Source organism: Sceloporus occidentalis, unplaced genomic scaffold (genome assembly GCF_023333645.1).
Source record: "Sceloporus occidentalis isolate IW3139 unplaced genomic scaffold, rSceOcc1.0.p SCAF_2, whole genome shotgun sequence".
In the NCBI taxonomy this organism is placed as follows: Eukaryota; Metazoa; Chordata; class Lepidosauria; order Squamata; family Phrynosomatidae; genus Sceloporus; species Sceloporus occidentalis.
Window position 1 is genome coordinate 248,520,667 of NW_028316982.1, and position 16,132 is coordinate 248,536,798.

The 16,132-nt window shown below is 38.2% G+C and overlaps 1 protein-coding gene across 1 annotated transcript in view; it reads left to right on the top strand.

The window, feature by feature from the left end:
• Positions 1 to 4,927, top strand: part of LOC149319956 (paraspeckle component 1) — a 40,738-nt gene extending 35,811 nt beyond the window's left edge. Inside the window, exon 9 of the mRNA XM_089512658.1 lies at positions 4,141 to 4,927. Within this exon, the coding sequence (XP_089368784.1) occupies positions 4,141 to 4,326 (186 nt within the window). The 3' untranslated portion in view covers positions 4,327 to 4,927. The remainder of the gene's footprint in view (positions 1 to 4,140) is intronic.
• The last annotated feature ends 11,205 nt before the right edge of the window (positions 4,928 to 16,132 follow it).

The window sequence follows — 16,132 nt, forward strand, 5'->3', positions numbered from 1 at the left end:
TTTGAGTTACTCCTTTGCTACTGAAAAATAATGTATTCCTACTGGTCATTTTACATAAAATTTCTTTACACAAATTTATTTGTCAAAAATCATTTTCCAGTGTAAGCAAGTTTTAACATTTCAGATCCTTTTCTGTGAACCTTGTATTTAGAATAGCTATTAATGGACAGTTTATTGCCTACTTGTACACAAAAACTGGCTTCCCCTGAAAAACAAAATACCAGCTGTATATGACGTTTATAGACAAATAATATCTGAGAATAAATATTCATTTTATAATAAGGGGCTGGTATGCATATATGAGTAAGTGATGAACTGAAATGATAAATAGTGTGAAGATATCTTTGAATATTGTTTTTGAAAAATAAGTTTAATTACCATGCTGATGACACATCAGGTTGTAATTGTAAAACTTCCTGAGTGATTGAATGTTAGGAACAGATTTTCTGAAGGTTAGTGTTGTTTCAACATTTGGTTACTTAAGAAAGAAACATGATGCGACCAAGTTTAAACATACAAAGACAAAAGAGAGCTTTCATTATCTTTGCTTTAGCAGTCTAGAATTCCATCTTATAGCTTGAGTACCAAAGAAAAGATATTTATGTAATAAGAGTAATTGTAAATACAAATAGACCTTCACTTGTTCTACTTTGCTGTATCAGCTCCCATTCCTTGAAGAGACAAGTTCTTTCTTAAGTTTAAGCAAGTATAAAATGCAGTAAAACTATTGCAGTGAAATAACAAAGGCCCAGGTATTTTTTTTACATAAGACATGTCACATGATAACTAGTTTAATAAACCCACTGTGGCATGGACCAAATATTGAAATAGGCAGGTGGCCCCTTTTCTGTAAACCTTCTTATAGAAGAACCAGATATTAACAGGAGAAGAGGACATTTTGCCCATCATAAAAAGGGTTTCATTTGTTACCATGCATCAAATATTTTCTACCATAAGAAGAAGAATCTATATTGCAAACTGAAGGATTAATACTAACTTGCACAAAGAACCAGATTTGTTTCTCAAACAGTGGCATTTTCTGTCACAACAAATTGCTGAGTTTTAACTAATGGGGCCAGTCTAGGGTATGTGGACTATTGCTGACAATGAAAGTGACTTCTCAGAAGAGACTGACAACTCAGTATCAGTTAATTGAAATGTAGATTTTGTTCTTGAGGAAGAAAATAGAAATGACTGTACTTTCTTGTACTCCTTATTTTTATCTATCAATGTCTCCAACACTCCCTCATTTTTATAATAAGCAACTGTTCTAAATATTTGTGTCATGCAAACAAACTTCATACAACGAGAACTCCTCTTGACTCTGCCCTCCCTCTGTCCCTCATATCTGCTTTACAGGGTCTCCCAAGCAGATCTGGGGTATAGTGGGTAGTGGGAGGGAGAGGAGAATTCGTTGTACTAACATTGTTTGTTCTGCCTGCAGGCAAACCCAATATACAACCTTGTCTATTTGAAAATGTCCCCCCCCCCCCCCCCGTTTCTAGTAACAGTTGGCTCTCGGTATGTGTGCGGGATCTGTTCTGGACCCCCCTGGGGATACCAAAATCTGCAGATGCTCAAGTCCCATTGTCCCTAATGGCAGCATGGCCATGTGGCTGTGCCACCATTAAGGACAAATGCACTGAAGTCCTCCCCCCCTCCCTCCTCTCTGAGGCTTCTACCTTGGCCTTGGCTTTGAGGGCTGTTTGGAGGTGGAGGCTGGAGGCTTGGGACTGAGAGCCTGGAGATTCTGTCCTGGGCTTTGGGTCTGGGGTGAGGGAGGCTCCAAGACACAAGTGCTGGTTCTGGCTCTCTCTGGCTGATGGGGCTCTAGACTTTGCCTCTGAACTGTGCCTGAAGCCAAGCCTGAAGCAGAAGCCTCGGAGGGAGGGAGGGAGGGAGGGAGGGAGGGAGGGAGGGAGGACGTAAGGAAAAGAGAGGGTGGGAGGACTTCAGTGCAGTTGTTCCCGATGGCGGCATGGCTATGTGCACACGTGAGCTTGCTGTCCGCGGATGCTCAAATCTGCGGATGGCAAGATACTGAGGTCCCACTGTATTTCAAATGCAAAAATGTAGATCAGGAAGGGCACCTATTATATGTTTGAGGACTGCATGTACAGTGCGCCCACGTCATACACGGCGTTCAGCATATGTTGAAAGCTGTGCGGGAGCGCAAGGGGCGGCACGTCCCATTCGGATGAATGGGGCGCGCCCTTGTGCTGCCGCATACACGAGCTCCATTCACTTGAATGGGGCTTGAACATGCACGGTATTTGGCTTACGCGGGGGGGGGGGGTCCGGAATGGATCCCCTGTGTAAGCCAAGGGCAAACTGTGCCCCTGCTAGACTTGGGAGGGCTTCAGCTCCTCCTGACTACCCCATAATGTTTTGTAACTTAAAAAGCTGTTTGTTTTCTATTATGTTGTGCGGACACTTTTGCATTGTTTGAAGCCTTCCTGGCCAATTTTAGGTTCAGGAGCCCACCCACCCCCCAACCATCAAGTTGCCTAAAGTCATGTTTCATTTGGAAAAAGACCTTTGAAGCCTGAATTAGGCATGGGCCTCATAATGTGGTTACTTTGCATTGTAAGGGCCCTAGACGGTGTGCTTTCAGCTGTTTTTTTTTTTAAACCACTGGGAGTGTTGGAAGCTGTACTGCATGGGCCACATTCTATCCAACCCTGATATACAATGAGCATACTGAAAAGAGAATTAGTGTAAAGCGAAAAAATCCTGTTTTAAGTCAATGGCACCATTAGTCCATGAATTTATGGATGAAGGTATGAAGGCATTTCCAATTACTGTTTTCCTTGCTGCCCTCCTAAAAATCCACTCCTGAGGTTTGGAGAACTGTTTCAGGACAGCATGGTCAGGAAGAGAAAGCAGAACCTGCTGAAAATACCACACACACACACACTGCAACAAGTAGAATTGCCTTCCATGCATGCATTTTTAATCTTTCAATCACTGGTCCTTTGTAAAACTTTGTGATTCTTGATCCCCCCTTTTTAGGGCGGGGGGAGTCTATATAATTTATAACTGAAGGAAGGAAAACAAAACAGTGAAGACAGCTGGAGAGCCAATATTCATAATGGCATTATACTTACGTAAATGTATGGATTAGAGCCAGATTTTAGTCATACTTAACAGATTCGTTCGACTTAAATTACTCGAAACTAACTGCTTCCTTTATTTTATTTGCTTTATTCTAAGCATGTCTGTGTTTCATTCTAAAGATACATCTAGTTTCAAAAGAAAATATGATTTCACTTTATGATTTTAGTTGGTGAACTTAGCTTTTCTGATTATATAAGGATATTTATTTTTAAAATTTAAATTTGGTCATAGTTTAAAATATATTGGAGGCAGATACTTTTTTTATAAGCTGGATTTTATTTTATTAAGTTCTTAATGCCTCAACTGGAAATTTACATGCTTAAAGAAGTATACTTGTCCCTCCACATTTGCTGGGGTTAGGGGCATAGGACCCTCACAAATGTGGAAAAACCACAAATAACAAGAACACTATGTTTTTACCTGAGAGAACACCTCTCTAGGAATCTCTGTGTCCTGTGCAACTCTGTGGTCAACATCTGTAGTCATTGACCATAGAATTGTGCTGGAGTAACTACAGATTCCTAATGGAGTGTTTTCTGTAGGAATCTGAAGGTCCTTTTGGTTAAAGTTGACCATAGAGTTGTGCTGGAGGACCTAGATATTTCTAGAGAGAACTTATTAAAATCTGTGAATAATCAAATCCGTAAAAGTCAAAGCTGCAAATGTGGAGGGACAAGAGTAGAATCAAATGGGAACCTGGAGGCGGAATGTACAATGAGATGATGACATTTGATTGGTTAATTTTATTCTGTTGACTAAAATTTAAATCTAATTTACTCATGAATCTATTACCTCAGGTTAGTCTACCTTACAGTTGATTCCATTAACCTAATACATTGGTAGTCACAATTAGCTTATATTTTAGCTTACTTTTAAAATAATGACTAAAATTATTTGCTCCTTTCTTCCTTCTATGTATCATCCCGATTCTGCTGGATTATCTGCTGACCTTCATGAAAACACCACTCCCCCATTTTTTGTTGTAATTCCAATGGTAATTTGTTTTAAATGGACATAATCTAGCATTCTGAGAGATTCCCTCAAGGAGGCCCACCACAAATGGGTTCACCTATGGTTAGTAGGACAGGCTCTGAAACTCCTCAACCAGCTATGGGTGGTGTAGGTGCCGTCAATAGCGGACCCGGTGGCTTTGGTAGAGGAACCCCAGGGGGCAGCTTTGAAGGACCTAACAAGCGGCGCAGATACTGAAACTTTTTATTTTGTACTGTTGGGAAAAAAAGAATGACAACCTGGTGTTATGCCTTTAAAATTTTAGCTGTTACTTTCAAAACGGTTTTATTGTTAATGTAGTCATTAAATAATTTTTTTTTGGTAAACTAGACTTTTGTATTCACTCATAGGCTTTAGCATAGAGGAGAAATAATGTGTTTCATTTTGTACGTCAGTTGTTTGTGACTTCAACAAAATATTATATGACCATGCTGTGATACTTGTGAGTTACTTACTTACTTACTATGAAATATAAAATCAGTTTAAATGGTTCTGAAACATTGTTATGAATACTGTCCTTGACTTTAATTGTAAGCAACCATTTTAATTTTTCATTATAATGCCTATCTTTTGAAACAAAAATCTTTATCCATTGTAATTGTATGCAAATGAAAAGTCAGCTTGCAGGATACAGTAAAACAAATATTGAGGCTTGTGCAGCATTAGAACAGTTGAAACATCCAATAAGCTGCAGATCTGTTTTTTTTTTTAAATGTTACTTTTTACCAGTGTATACAAATTGAGTTGCAATGGGATTGTCATCATAATGTATTCTGTGTTCAGCTATCAAATAAACATTTGAGTCTTGAAAAACATTTCAGTAGTAAATATTCACATGTAGTTTTATAGTAATAGATTATGAATGATAACTTTTGAAATCATATTCATTTATTACATTTAACAGTTATTCGTGTTTTTAAAACTATTTTGTACAGTAATGGTAATTTCTTTTGTTCTGTAGATTCAATGTTGCCTTTGTAGAGGATTGATAAGTAGACTGTATTTTCCCAGCACACCACCTTCCTTGAAAATTCCCTGCTTCCTTTTACTAGTAACACAGATATTTCAAAATGAAAGGAGATTTGGAATCTTACTCTACAGTTAGTTGGTGTTATTATGTGCCTTCAAGTTTTTTCTGATGTAGCAATATCTGACATTTAGGTTTTGCATCAGGCTAAATCCTTACGGTCGTGCACTTCATTTAAATGCTGCTCCTGCTACTTTCAAAGGAATTTCTCTAGCATGAAGGTGTGGCATCAAGAGAATGCAATACAGTAATACTTAAACAAAAAACATTATGAGGAACACCAGTTTTGCAAAATACTTGTTGAATCTGTAGAAATGGTAAGCTTCTGTCGTATACTAGTACAGAGGGCCCTTGCATATGCTGGGATTTGGTTCCAGGACCCCTAGTAGATACCAGAATCGGTGGATACTCAAATATACAATGACTTAGTAAAATGGTGTCCCTTATATAAAATGGTAAAATCAAGTTTTGCTATTTGGAATTTTATTTCAGTCTGTGGATGGTTGAATCTGTGGATATGGAAGACTTAACTGTATTTTGCTCCTGCTATACATAATGGGTAATTGCATATTCTGGTGGACAGTACGCAGTGAAATTTTATGTCATGGGAAAAAATGGTATATGCAGAAAATGTGATACTGAATAAGCTTGGTGTTTAAGGGGAAGATTTTTCAGTATTTGTGGTAAAATTTAACTAATTTTTACTTGTGATGACTTGATAAGACTATTCACTATTTAAGGAAGTGGAAGTGAAACAGAGGAAGAGAAATCATGGTTAAGTAGTTTCATGATCAAAGCTAATATTGTGGCCTGATGTTAGAGACAACGTTTTTATCACTATAAAATGAACGAAGAGATATCTCCACATTGATTCTGGGCTGGTGGCATTTTTTCCTTTCCTGGTGAATATTGGTTATGATAAAATTGGATGAAAACTGATCCAGGTTCTTAGTTGTAGAAATTAATGCCTCTATACTTCTGTTTGTTTGCTGGCAAAGCATATTAGCTTAACTTTTTATATGTTTTCTATATATCTACTTGAGGCCAAGTATCTTCTGTTTTTGAATTGTTTTATTTTTATTCTCGCTTGTTGCCAAATGTTTTTAGCATAGCAAAATGATCACATACTTGGAGGGCTGCTGTACAACTACATTTTAAAGCCATAGGACTGTGCAGCTGCCCTCCACCCCAATACTCAACAGAGCCTTTTTTTTTTCCAAAGACAGAAGCAACACTGTTTTTTATGTTTCTTGGATGCTTTGAGGAGTAAAGGAAAAGACATATTCCAACGTGATGGTGCTGCCACATTGGTTTTAGATCTTACACTTATCTTGATAGTAAATAAAATGGCATACTTGCAGCATTTGAAATTGTATTATTACCAAGTAGAAAATACAGTAATGGAAAAATTTGGATCACTCTTTAGTACAATACAGGATCTAAATATGAGAGGGAAATTTACAGGATAACTGATCAAATAATTCTTACACAGCCCAGCAGATGAAGTCTGCCTTTATGTTACTATCTTTTCTTGCAAAAACATTTTTATTCAGCATATACAGTTGCTCCTCTGTTTTCGCCGGAGATTTGTTCCGGAAACACCCCCCCCCCCTGAAAACAGAAGTTCACATATATTCAAGCCTCATTGGCTTGAATAGCGTATACCCCAAGTGCAGCATTTTAGCCAATGGGGCTCACCCTTCCGTAAATAATCGAGACCGCACACTTCAAATCTGCGAAAACAGAGGGGCGACTCTATATGTATGTATGTGAAATAATGCTGCTAAGGATTTGAGATAAAGCTATTTTTAAGTACAGTCATCCCTCCATATTTGCGGATTTGATATTTGTGGATTTGATTATTCACGGATTTCATTAATATGTTCTCTCTAGGACTGTCTAGGTCCTCCAGTGCAACTCTGTGGTCAACTTTAACTAAAAGTTGCACTGAAAGACCATTTGTAGCTACTCCAGTGCCATTCTGTGGTCAGTGTATGTTGGACATTGACCACAGAGTTGCACTGGAGGACCTAGAGATTCTTAGAGAGGTGTCCTCTCAGGTAAAAACAGTGTTTTTGTTGTTTGCGGTTTTTCCATATTCACGGGGTCTTGTTCCCCTAACCCTAGCAAGTATGGAGGGACAACTGTAGTTAATAACTTCCATTGGCTTCAGGTCATACAGTGGGCCCTTCCCTTACGCAGAAGAAAAACAGCCCCCCTCCCCGGCGTAAGGGGAAAAACATGTATGCTCGAGCCCCGTTAGAAGTAATGGGGCTTGAGCCTGTAGCACACTGCGAGTCGCACGCCGGAGACGCACACCCAATTACTTTTTCCTGGGCATGCCAGGGTTTTTCCGGCGTGGCTTCCTGCGTATACTGGAAGCCACATAAGGCGCACCCGTGTATGCTGCTGTATTTGTATAGGATACAAACATACTCTATTTGTATAGGATATACTGTATTAAGAAGTTCATTATACAGTCAGATTGTGTATCCATTTTATGCAGCATTTCTTTTACAAGATTCAGACATTTTCCAATTCATTGCAATATATACTGAACATTTTTATGTATTTAACTTCAAATGCTTCTGCATTGTGGTATCTGTATCAGACATTGCTTCAACCTTCTACTGTTGACAAAAATATATTTAGTCGGTTGACTTTACCTCACAGACATTCAAAATCGGCTCAACTAGAAACTGTCAACAGGTTTAAAGGCAACTTACAGCTAAGCTGTTGAATCAAAACACAAACATATGTGTATCAAAATGCAAACATATCCTGACGGTACATGTCTTTATGGAAAGATTCTATGAAGGGATCCAAAAGGTAGGGTATTTGCAGAAGATCCAGAAACCAGTTTTCTGTTGAGGAACCTCTGAGGCAATAGCCTGTGAAAAAATGAGAAGCAAAACATAACTAAATGACCAGAAATCAATCAGTACTTGTAAAAGAATGGGCGGTCTTAATATGTATGGAGGTGTGTGTGTACTGCAACATATTATTTGGAGCATGCAAAGGAGTAATCCACAAAGAACTGGATTGTATCTCCATTCATCAGCTTCTGACGTGGCAGTCATCAATTTATTTAAAGTGTGAATTGCCATTCCTGGATGCTTTTTGACCAGAAAAAAGATGCCCTGGTGAGTCTGGACATGTTGATGTCTGTCAGATCAAGTGTGTGTGTGTGCATGCATGCATTTACTCCAGGGTCACACTATACATGTCCTTGGAATACAGAGTTCCAAGATTGGAAGGGCACAGAGTCCTTTCATGAGAATTTCTCTGTGCCTATGCAGCATTAGAGATCACCTGTTGTATGAAAGAGCCCATTTTATATATTTTGGTTCCCCATTATCAAAATATGAAGATGCTAATTATAATTTGGACTTTGCTAAGCATCCAACAAATGTGCTGCTTTCAAAAACAGGAATTATGGTATTCATTAAAATAAAACTGAAATTTTGGCAGAAATAGTTCTATTTACTCCACTGGTGAAAGTGTCTGTATTTCAGAACCTCATACTCTAAATTGGCCATTTTAAGTGTGAAAGTTGGTATCAGTATTTGACTTCTTCACTTTTACATTTGCATTGTTTATTTTGTGACATAATTATGTCCAGAATGAGGTTTTATATATACATAACTTTTTCAAATTGGGAAAGGTGGATCTCCCCGCCAAAGAATGCAATCATACTTACCTGGGACTATGTCGCATTGTGCTAATGGAACTTCTGAATAGACATGTTTAAAGACTGAATTTTCAGGCCAACATCCAATTACTAGTTCCAGTTAGAATAGACTCAGCAAATTGATTGCTGATTAATGAATCAGCATAAGTAAATCCTACGTATTTGAAAAGTTTATTTTAGTTGGAACTAAGAATTGGGTTTGAGCCTCGGTGTCATAGTGTACATCCAACACTATCATCAAGTTCAACTTGGACATTAAACTAAACCTTTATTTGCAAAACCAGTTTTTCACTTGGGTACAGATTCTAGTTTGGGAGCTAAATGCAATCTCTCATTAAATCTGGACATCATACTATGTCATGTGATGAGTTGAGTCAGTGCATGAAATTTACCATTTCTGTTGCAAGGTTTACTGTTTCTCTTAGAGAGTTTGCTGTTTCAGTTACACACACACACACACACACGTTTTAAAATTTCTGATACAGAATTGTGCCGTGGACCCTTCAGATCGGCAGGGGTTTGGGTCTGGAGTCCCCTCATAGATACAAAAAAAATCAAGATGATTGACCTATATATTATTCAATGGCAATGTTGTGAGGGAGCACAGTTCAGCATGTGTAGGTTCACATCACTGCCATTGAATAATGTGGGACATGGTGATCCGCAGGTGGTCAGAACTGCAGGTAAGTCTGCTGATGCAGCATTCCCACTGTATTGGAAATTTAAATATTTCATCAGATGTAACTCCATATGGAATTCAAAAATGTTTATAATTTCATGTGATGAATTGAGTCAGCCAGTATATAAAATTTTCCATTTCAAAGTTTACTGTTTTGTTTCAGAGTTTGTTGTTTCAATTTCAGTTATACAGTGGTCTCTTCCCTTATGCGGGGAATCCGTTCCAGACTCCCTGCGTAAGGGAAATTCCACATATGCTCGAGCCCCATTAAAATCAACGGAGCTTGTGCTTGTGGCAGCATGGTGGTGCCATGGGCGTATGCCCCATTACTCTTTCTGGGCTGCGGCACTGCTTCTTCTGGCACGGCTTCCAGCATACGCTGGAAGCTGCATAAGGCACGCCCACATATGATATGGGTGCACTGTATATGCAACCTCCTCTATTTCTGAAACAAACGTGTATTAGAAAACTACAAATATTTCACCAGCTATAATTCCACCACTGTAATTTAAACATGAGGAAATGTTTACAACAATTCTTCGAATATCTTGTTATTTTTTAACCTTAATGTCAGACTAAATTTTCCCTTTGGGTTTTGCCACAAATAATTGTTTCTTAAACTTCTATATTAGAAATCATATTGTGAACACCTTATCCTACTATGTACATAGGTAGCATTTGGATTCAGTATAATGGCATAGGAAACAGCCATTCCTTAAATATATTTTCCTCTTTGAGTTTGTAGTCTGTGAACACTAATATATGTGTGTATGTGTCAGTATAAAATTATCTCTACGCTGAAACATGCACTAAGGTTTTCATGGTTATATGCTCTGGAATGTTTTTATGCTCTCTCTCCCTTTTTGGTTGGACTATGCATTATTTCTTGTTATGTTGAGTTACAATGAAGAAAATACTTCTGCAAATGTTCCAGATGATGTGGAGAGATTCAGCCTGAATCTGACCAAACATGTAGTAAAACCTACATTGTGGCAGTGCCAACAGACAAGATCCAAGTGTACTAACATGATTTACCCACTGATTATGGTGATCATTTGGTAACCTGCTGTGGCATATTGGTTGATTATCAGATAAAATAACATCCTATTTAATGTGGGCTTTCTTTTTACAGTATTTGCATTGGAACAAGCCCTACTTTATCACTCTCATTTGGCTTAATTACACTTGCAGTTTATAACATGAGCCAGTTTCCTGTAACAGTCAACCCAACCTTCCTATGGTCTAAATACTTGTTTTTCCTGGCTGGTTCTAGCTTAACCAGGAAAGGCTGCTGAAGCCCTTAAGAGAATTGATAACTTTTTTGAGATGAGTCGTGACTGGCTCCCTTAATGTGGCTGTACCATGCCACCAATTACTAGTTAGTCTTGAATATGTGTATCGCTTTCATGCAGGGAGATAAAATAATTGATGGTGGCACTGCTTCAGACTCACCTGGATAAAACTGATTTTCTGGATCCATTACACTCTTGTTTGGTTTTTAGACAGCATCCCACTTGTTCACACTGATGAACAATAGAAAGATAGGGCACAATCTAGTTGCCTTAGACATTTTAGTGGCTGTCATTTCCACCAGTCATGTTAACTTTCCTGATAGAGGTGGATGTTGGCAGCGGAACTTGCTAATATTTTATTCCTACTCCCGCCCTGTTTACAAGTTTAAAAATAATTGCTTGGATTCCACTTAATTTTATTCTGTCTCATTCTTTTTCATGTTCACACAAACCACTGAAGCATTGGGACTTCCATCATTATACAAAGGCAATTAATCATATGTTACTTTCTCCCTTAAATTCCAGTGATCCAAATTTCTGAACTGTTTGAAATCAATAATGGGCTAAATGAGGGCCAATAAACTGAAGTCATGCTAAAATACAGGTGACAGATAGAATTTTAGATTGAGGGAATGATGAATGACCTGGTTCATATAGTACGCCTGGATTTTAGTTACAGAGCATTTCTTTGTGCCTTCATTTATCCCATGATCTTGCCTTGGTCATTCCTGACATTAGCCTCCAGTGAAATGCATTTTATATGCGGCTTCCTGAGAAAGGCACATGGTGGGTGAGCAGTTAAGACGCAGATTCTGAGGACTGCAATGTCGGCAGTTTGAAGCCCAAAGACCATATGATGGAGTGCCAGCTTCTGCCAACCTAGCAATTCAAAAGCATGTAAAAGTGCAAGTAGGTAAATAGGTACCACTTTGGTGGGAAGATAACTACATTCTGTTCCATCATGCTGGCCACATGACCGTTGAGATGAGCACAGTCACACACAAGTAGACAGTCACGTCAAAGAGGAAACCTGTGAAAATCAGAAGCCTCAGCTATAAAAGAATGAAACTGTTAGAATATGAAGTAGTATGTGTCATTTACAAGACCAGTGTGCAATATTGTTTGTTGACATTTTAAAGACCTGGATGGCCACCTTCCTACTCCATTGTGAGATATTCAGAGGCAGTGTAGCAAAATGCTCCGCTGTGTAAAATGTGGGACTCATAGCAGCTAGCGGGTGTGTGTGTGTGTGTGTGTGTGTGGACTATTGACAGGGATTAAGAATCATCTTGGTCTCCTGGAGAACCTTGGAGGGCTGTGCACAAACATACCCAATTCACACTCCACCTCTTAATTTTTGGATTTTAATTTTTTATTTTAAAAAAAATATTGAGATCTTTATTTTATTTTATTTTATTTTGGTTAAACAAGGGACCTGGACCCTAATAAGCCTGAGAGGGCCCCAAAACATAGCGAAATTAATCTCCACATCTCCCTAGCATTTTGAATTTTAGAAAGATTCAAAAAAGATGTATGATGGCCCTACAGGTCCACAAAAATGGCCCTGGGGACATGCTTGCCATTCCCTGATCCGAGAGCCACATTAGTGCCATCACATTTGTGGATTTTTTTCCCAGTGGGAATTGGTAGCTAGATATGAAAGAGCAATGCACCTGATGTAAATTCATACTTGCACTGTCCAGATTGGAGATTACATACCCTCCTGATAAAGCTTTAAGTTCCATTCATGCTCATTTCAGTTTTTGATTTTTGTCCTGACCAGAGTTAATCTATGAGTTAACATCTTTTTCTCCTTTGACAGCGTCCTTGTTATTTATTTCTGATAATCTTATTTTTGAGTATCTTCAACTTCATTTTCTTCTCATGATTTTTTTTTAAAAAGCCTTTTGTGTCTTCTGTATCTTGCCTCCTATTTTCTCTTCAGGGAGCAAGGCAAGTGGGAAGAAAGGAGAATGTTCTGTAAAAAAAGATCATGCTTTTGTTGCCACCCAAGCAAAGAGCCATTGTTCATAAACAACTCATACTGTTGTCAGATAGCAGGTCCCTGAGATGACAGTAGGGTGTTTTTATTTTGAATAAAATATGTCATACAGCGAAGCTGAGAGTGAAAGGTTGGCTCTGAAACCATTTAATATGCAAAGAAAGTGTATGTGTCACCTAAAACACAGATTTGATGGGCGAGTAGGATAGAACTGTGAAAAGTTCTTTATTAGGGGGCTATATAGAAACATTAAGAAAGGAAAAATATATCCCCCCATTGCTACAAGACGAAATATAGACAAGCTGGTGAAAGCAAACAGTTTAATGGCTTTAGAGCTGTTTGGTTGCATTGTCCACCATTTTGAGAATGTTGTTCTGTCTGTTCAGTTGGGTTGGGTAACAGACACTATTTCTACAATTAAGAGATAATGCCATGTACGTGTTTCTTAGTGAGCAACCTAAAACTATATGGTTTAATTTGCAGCTGGCTTCATATCAGACTTGTATAGCAGCAAACATGGGTTTAAATCAAATGCATACTGAAGCCAACACATATTGATAGGAATTGATATGATGCAATTCAGAGAGCTGCATTTGTATCTTCTTTCTCATGTGAAATTAAACTGCCAGCTATAGCTCATTGTGTATAAATGTATATTGCTTTGCATTTCTTGAAGGAGGATATTAATAATTTATAGCCATGAGGCTTTCATTGCACTTAGGCTGCATATCACCTAGAAATGAAATAAAAATAATGAAATTAGTGATTTGGGTTAGCAACACGTATTCAATGATTTTATCAAATAGTGATTTCAAAAAAGGGACAAATAAATTGATCTTGATTTTCAAAAATCTGGTTCTTTTAATATAGAAACTGAGGCAAAGCATTCAGTGCTTTAAAAAGTAAAAGCATATGAAATGCATCATTTAGAGCCAAATGTTGGTGAATATTATGTGCTATCAACTAAATGACAATATAAATCATCTGTCTTACCTGGGTCATCTGATGAAAAGTAGCAGTTTTCAACAAATAACAATGAAGTATTAAATGTAGAGGATGCACAAGGTAATGGTATAGAGTGATAGTGTGGTCCATTACAGGTGAGTAAACCAACAAAATATCCAAACGACTGCTCAGTCTGAGTGCATTTGTATCACTTCTGTTAAAAGCAATTAAAGTTTTGGGCCTAAATTCTTTAAAATCAGTTCAGTCAATATTTGAACTATATAGTCACAGAGCTGCAGTTTTATGGAAGGTGACTCCTACAACAAGGTTCTGTTGCTAAATGTATTTCATGATCTTAGGAATGTATCGCTGTCCCTTGTCTACCAAGAAATTGAAAATCCTGTCTCGAAAATTATATATTGTAAATTAAATGGCAGTGGAAGAGTTGACGACGAGGTGAGAAACCACTGGTAGCTTTGAGTCTTGTTCCTAAAAGTGGAGACTTTCTCATTTAAAGTTCAAGAGAAAAAAGGAGTGGAAAGTGCTGTTAATTGGAAAGCCTATCTTCACTAGGTTAGTTTTGCTCTTGATTGAAGAGAAATTCAGTTATGATTTGGATGGTAAAAAATGCCTGCTGACTACAATGCATAAAGCAGTATAATATGTGACAGATGATACCAAAGGTGTTGTGGCATTTCTGACTTGGTCTGATGCAACTTCAGTGATGTACATAGCTCACTTTGGCTGAAGCATGGAAGGCAGATCCAAAATCACCTGCAAATTTAATGAATGCTCCTTTCAAGGGTGACTACATGTTTGGTGAATAAGCATTAGAGACAAAAGATAAAACGTGTTACCAGAGGAAGAAATAACATGGAATATAAGGATAGGTTCCTACACCAAAAAGAAGAGCAGAACAGCCTGTTTCTGCAAATCCTTTAAAAACTCTAACAACTTGAAATGTGAAATAAAATTACCAGGTCAGATAAACCTTGATTAAGTAAACAAAAACATTTTGTACCTTCTGGAGACCACTGGAAGGCTGCTTTGAGAATGCACTTCTATGTTTTCCATTGTGGCCAAACTTACAATCTATGCTTTTTTTAAAAAATAAAATCATGCTGGGATAGTTGGTGAGACTGTTTTGCTGTTCACTTGTGCTCAATAAGAGGTCCTAATGGTAGGTGGTGCTTTGTGAGCGTATTCCTACCACAGGATTGACTAAAACCCCGATCTTTCCCAGCTCAAGTCTCATTGCACTGTTTACTCCATTGCAACCCAACTTTAAAGCCAGTCTCTCCATGCTGCCTCCATCGTTTTCCCAGTACCAATGCTGCTAAAAAATCCCAGAGGAGGAGTAGAGGAGGGCAGGTTTATAAAATTGCTTTGCTTATCCAGAGCATCACTATCAGAGTCCTTGTTAGCTGAGGTATGCCTGTAGTAATCTTCAGTTTCAAAATTGTTTAGTTTCAAAATTGACTCAAGAAATGAATGAAACTTCTTCTCCAAATTGGTCTCATTGAGAAAGTTCCACCACAAGAATATTACTGTGGAATTTATTCCACATTTTTGGTTGTGCTGAAGCAGAATGGCAAGTATTGGACTGTGCTGGATTTGAAATATATAAACACTTTTATAAAGTGTTAGTATTTCTGGCAGCAGACTTTTCCAGGGGTGATTTGTGTACAAGGACATGCATTTTCCATTTTGAGCATTGCCTTTTGGCCTTCGGCCCTGAGAGTGTCTACAAAAGCTGAGGTGACAGTAGAGACAGGTAAGCATATCAAGGGGATTCATTTGCTCCCATACTTGCACAACATTATGTTAAAGACTGCATCAAGAAGCAAGACTGAAAGAGTTCTTTGGACTATAATTTGGATAAAAAAAGAAAACTAGGAAACGTGTTGTCCAAATTGTTAACACTCTTGGGGCACAGTTTGACACAGATTGGTTTTCCTGGCTTGAACAGAGAAGAAAAACATGGACGTTTCAGGAGTTGTGATGTTAGAGTCCATTGATACTTCAACAATACAGAAAGTACCATGGGCTTGCATTTGTATGCGTCAGCTACAGTGGTTACTAATGCATCATGAATTGGTAATAGCAAAGTAAAAAAATTATGACTGCCAGACCAGGTTTATGCTCTTTGGTGGATTCACAGGGCAATTGCAGAGGGAAAATAGTTGTGGTTTGGGGTCCCCAAATGACTAAGGATGACAAAAGATGTGACTTGTGTGCTGGGGGCCAATTGAACAAGTCTATACAAGGGAAGTGATCCGTTGTGGAGACTACATGTACTATAAAGTGGTTTGAGTTGAGAGTGGTTCAGTTAGTACTGAAAATATTCAGTCACTTCATCAGGGACCAT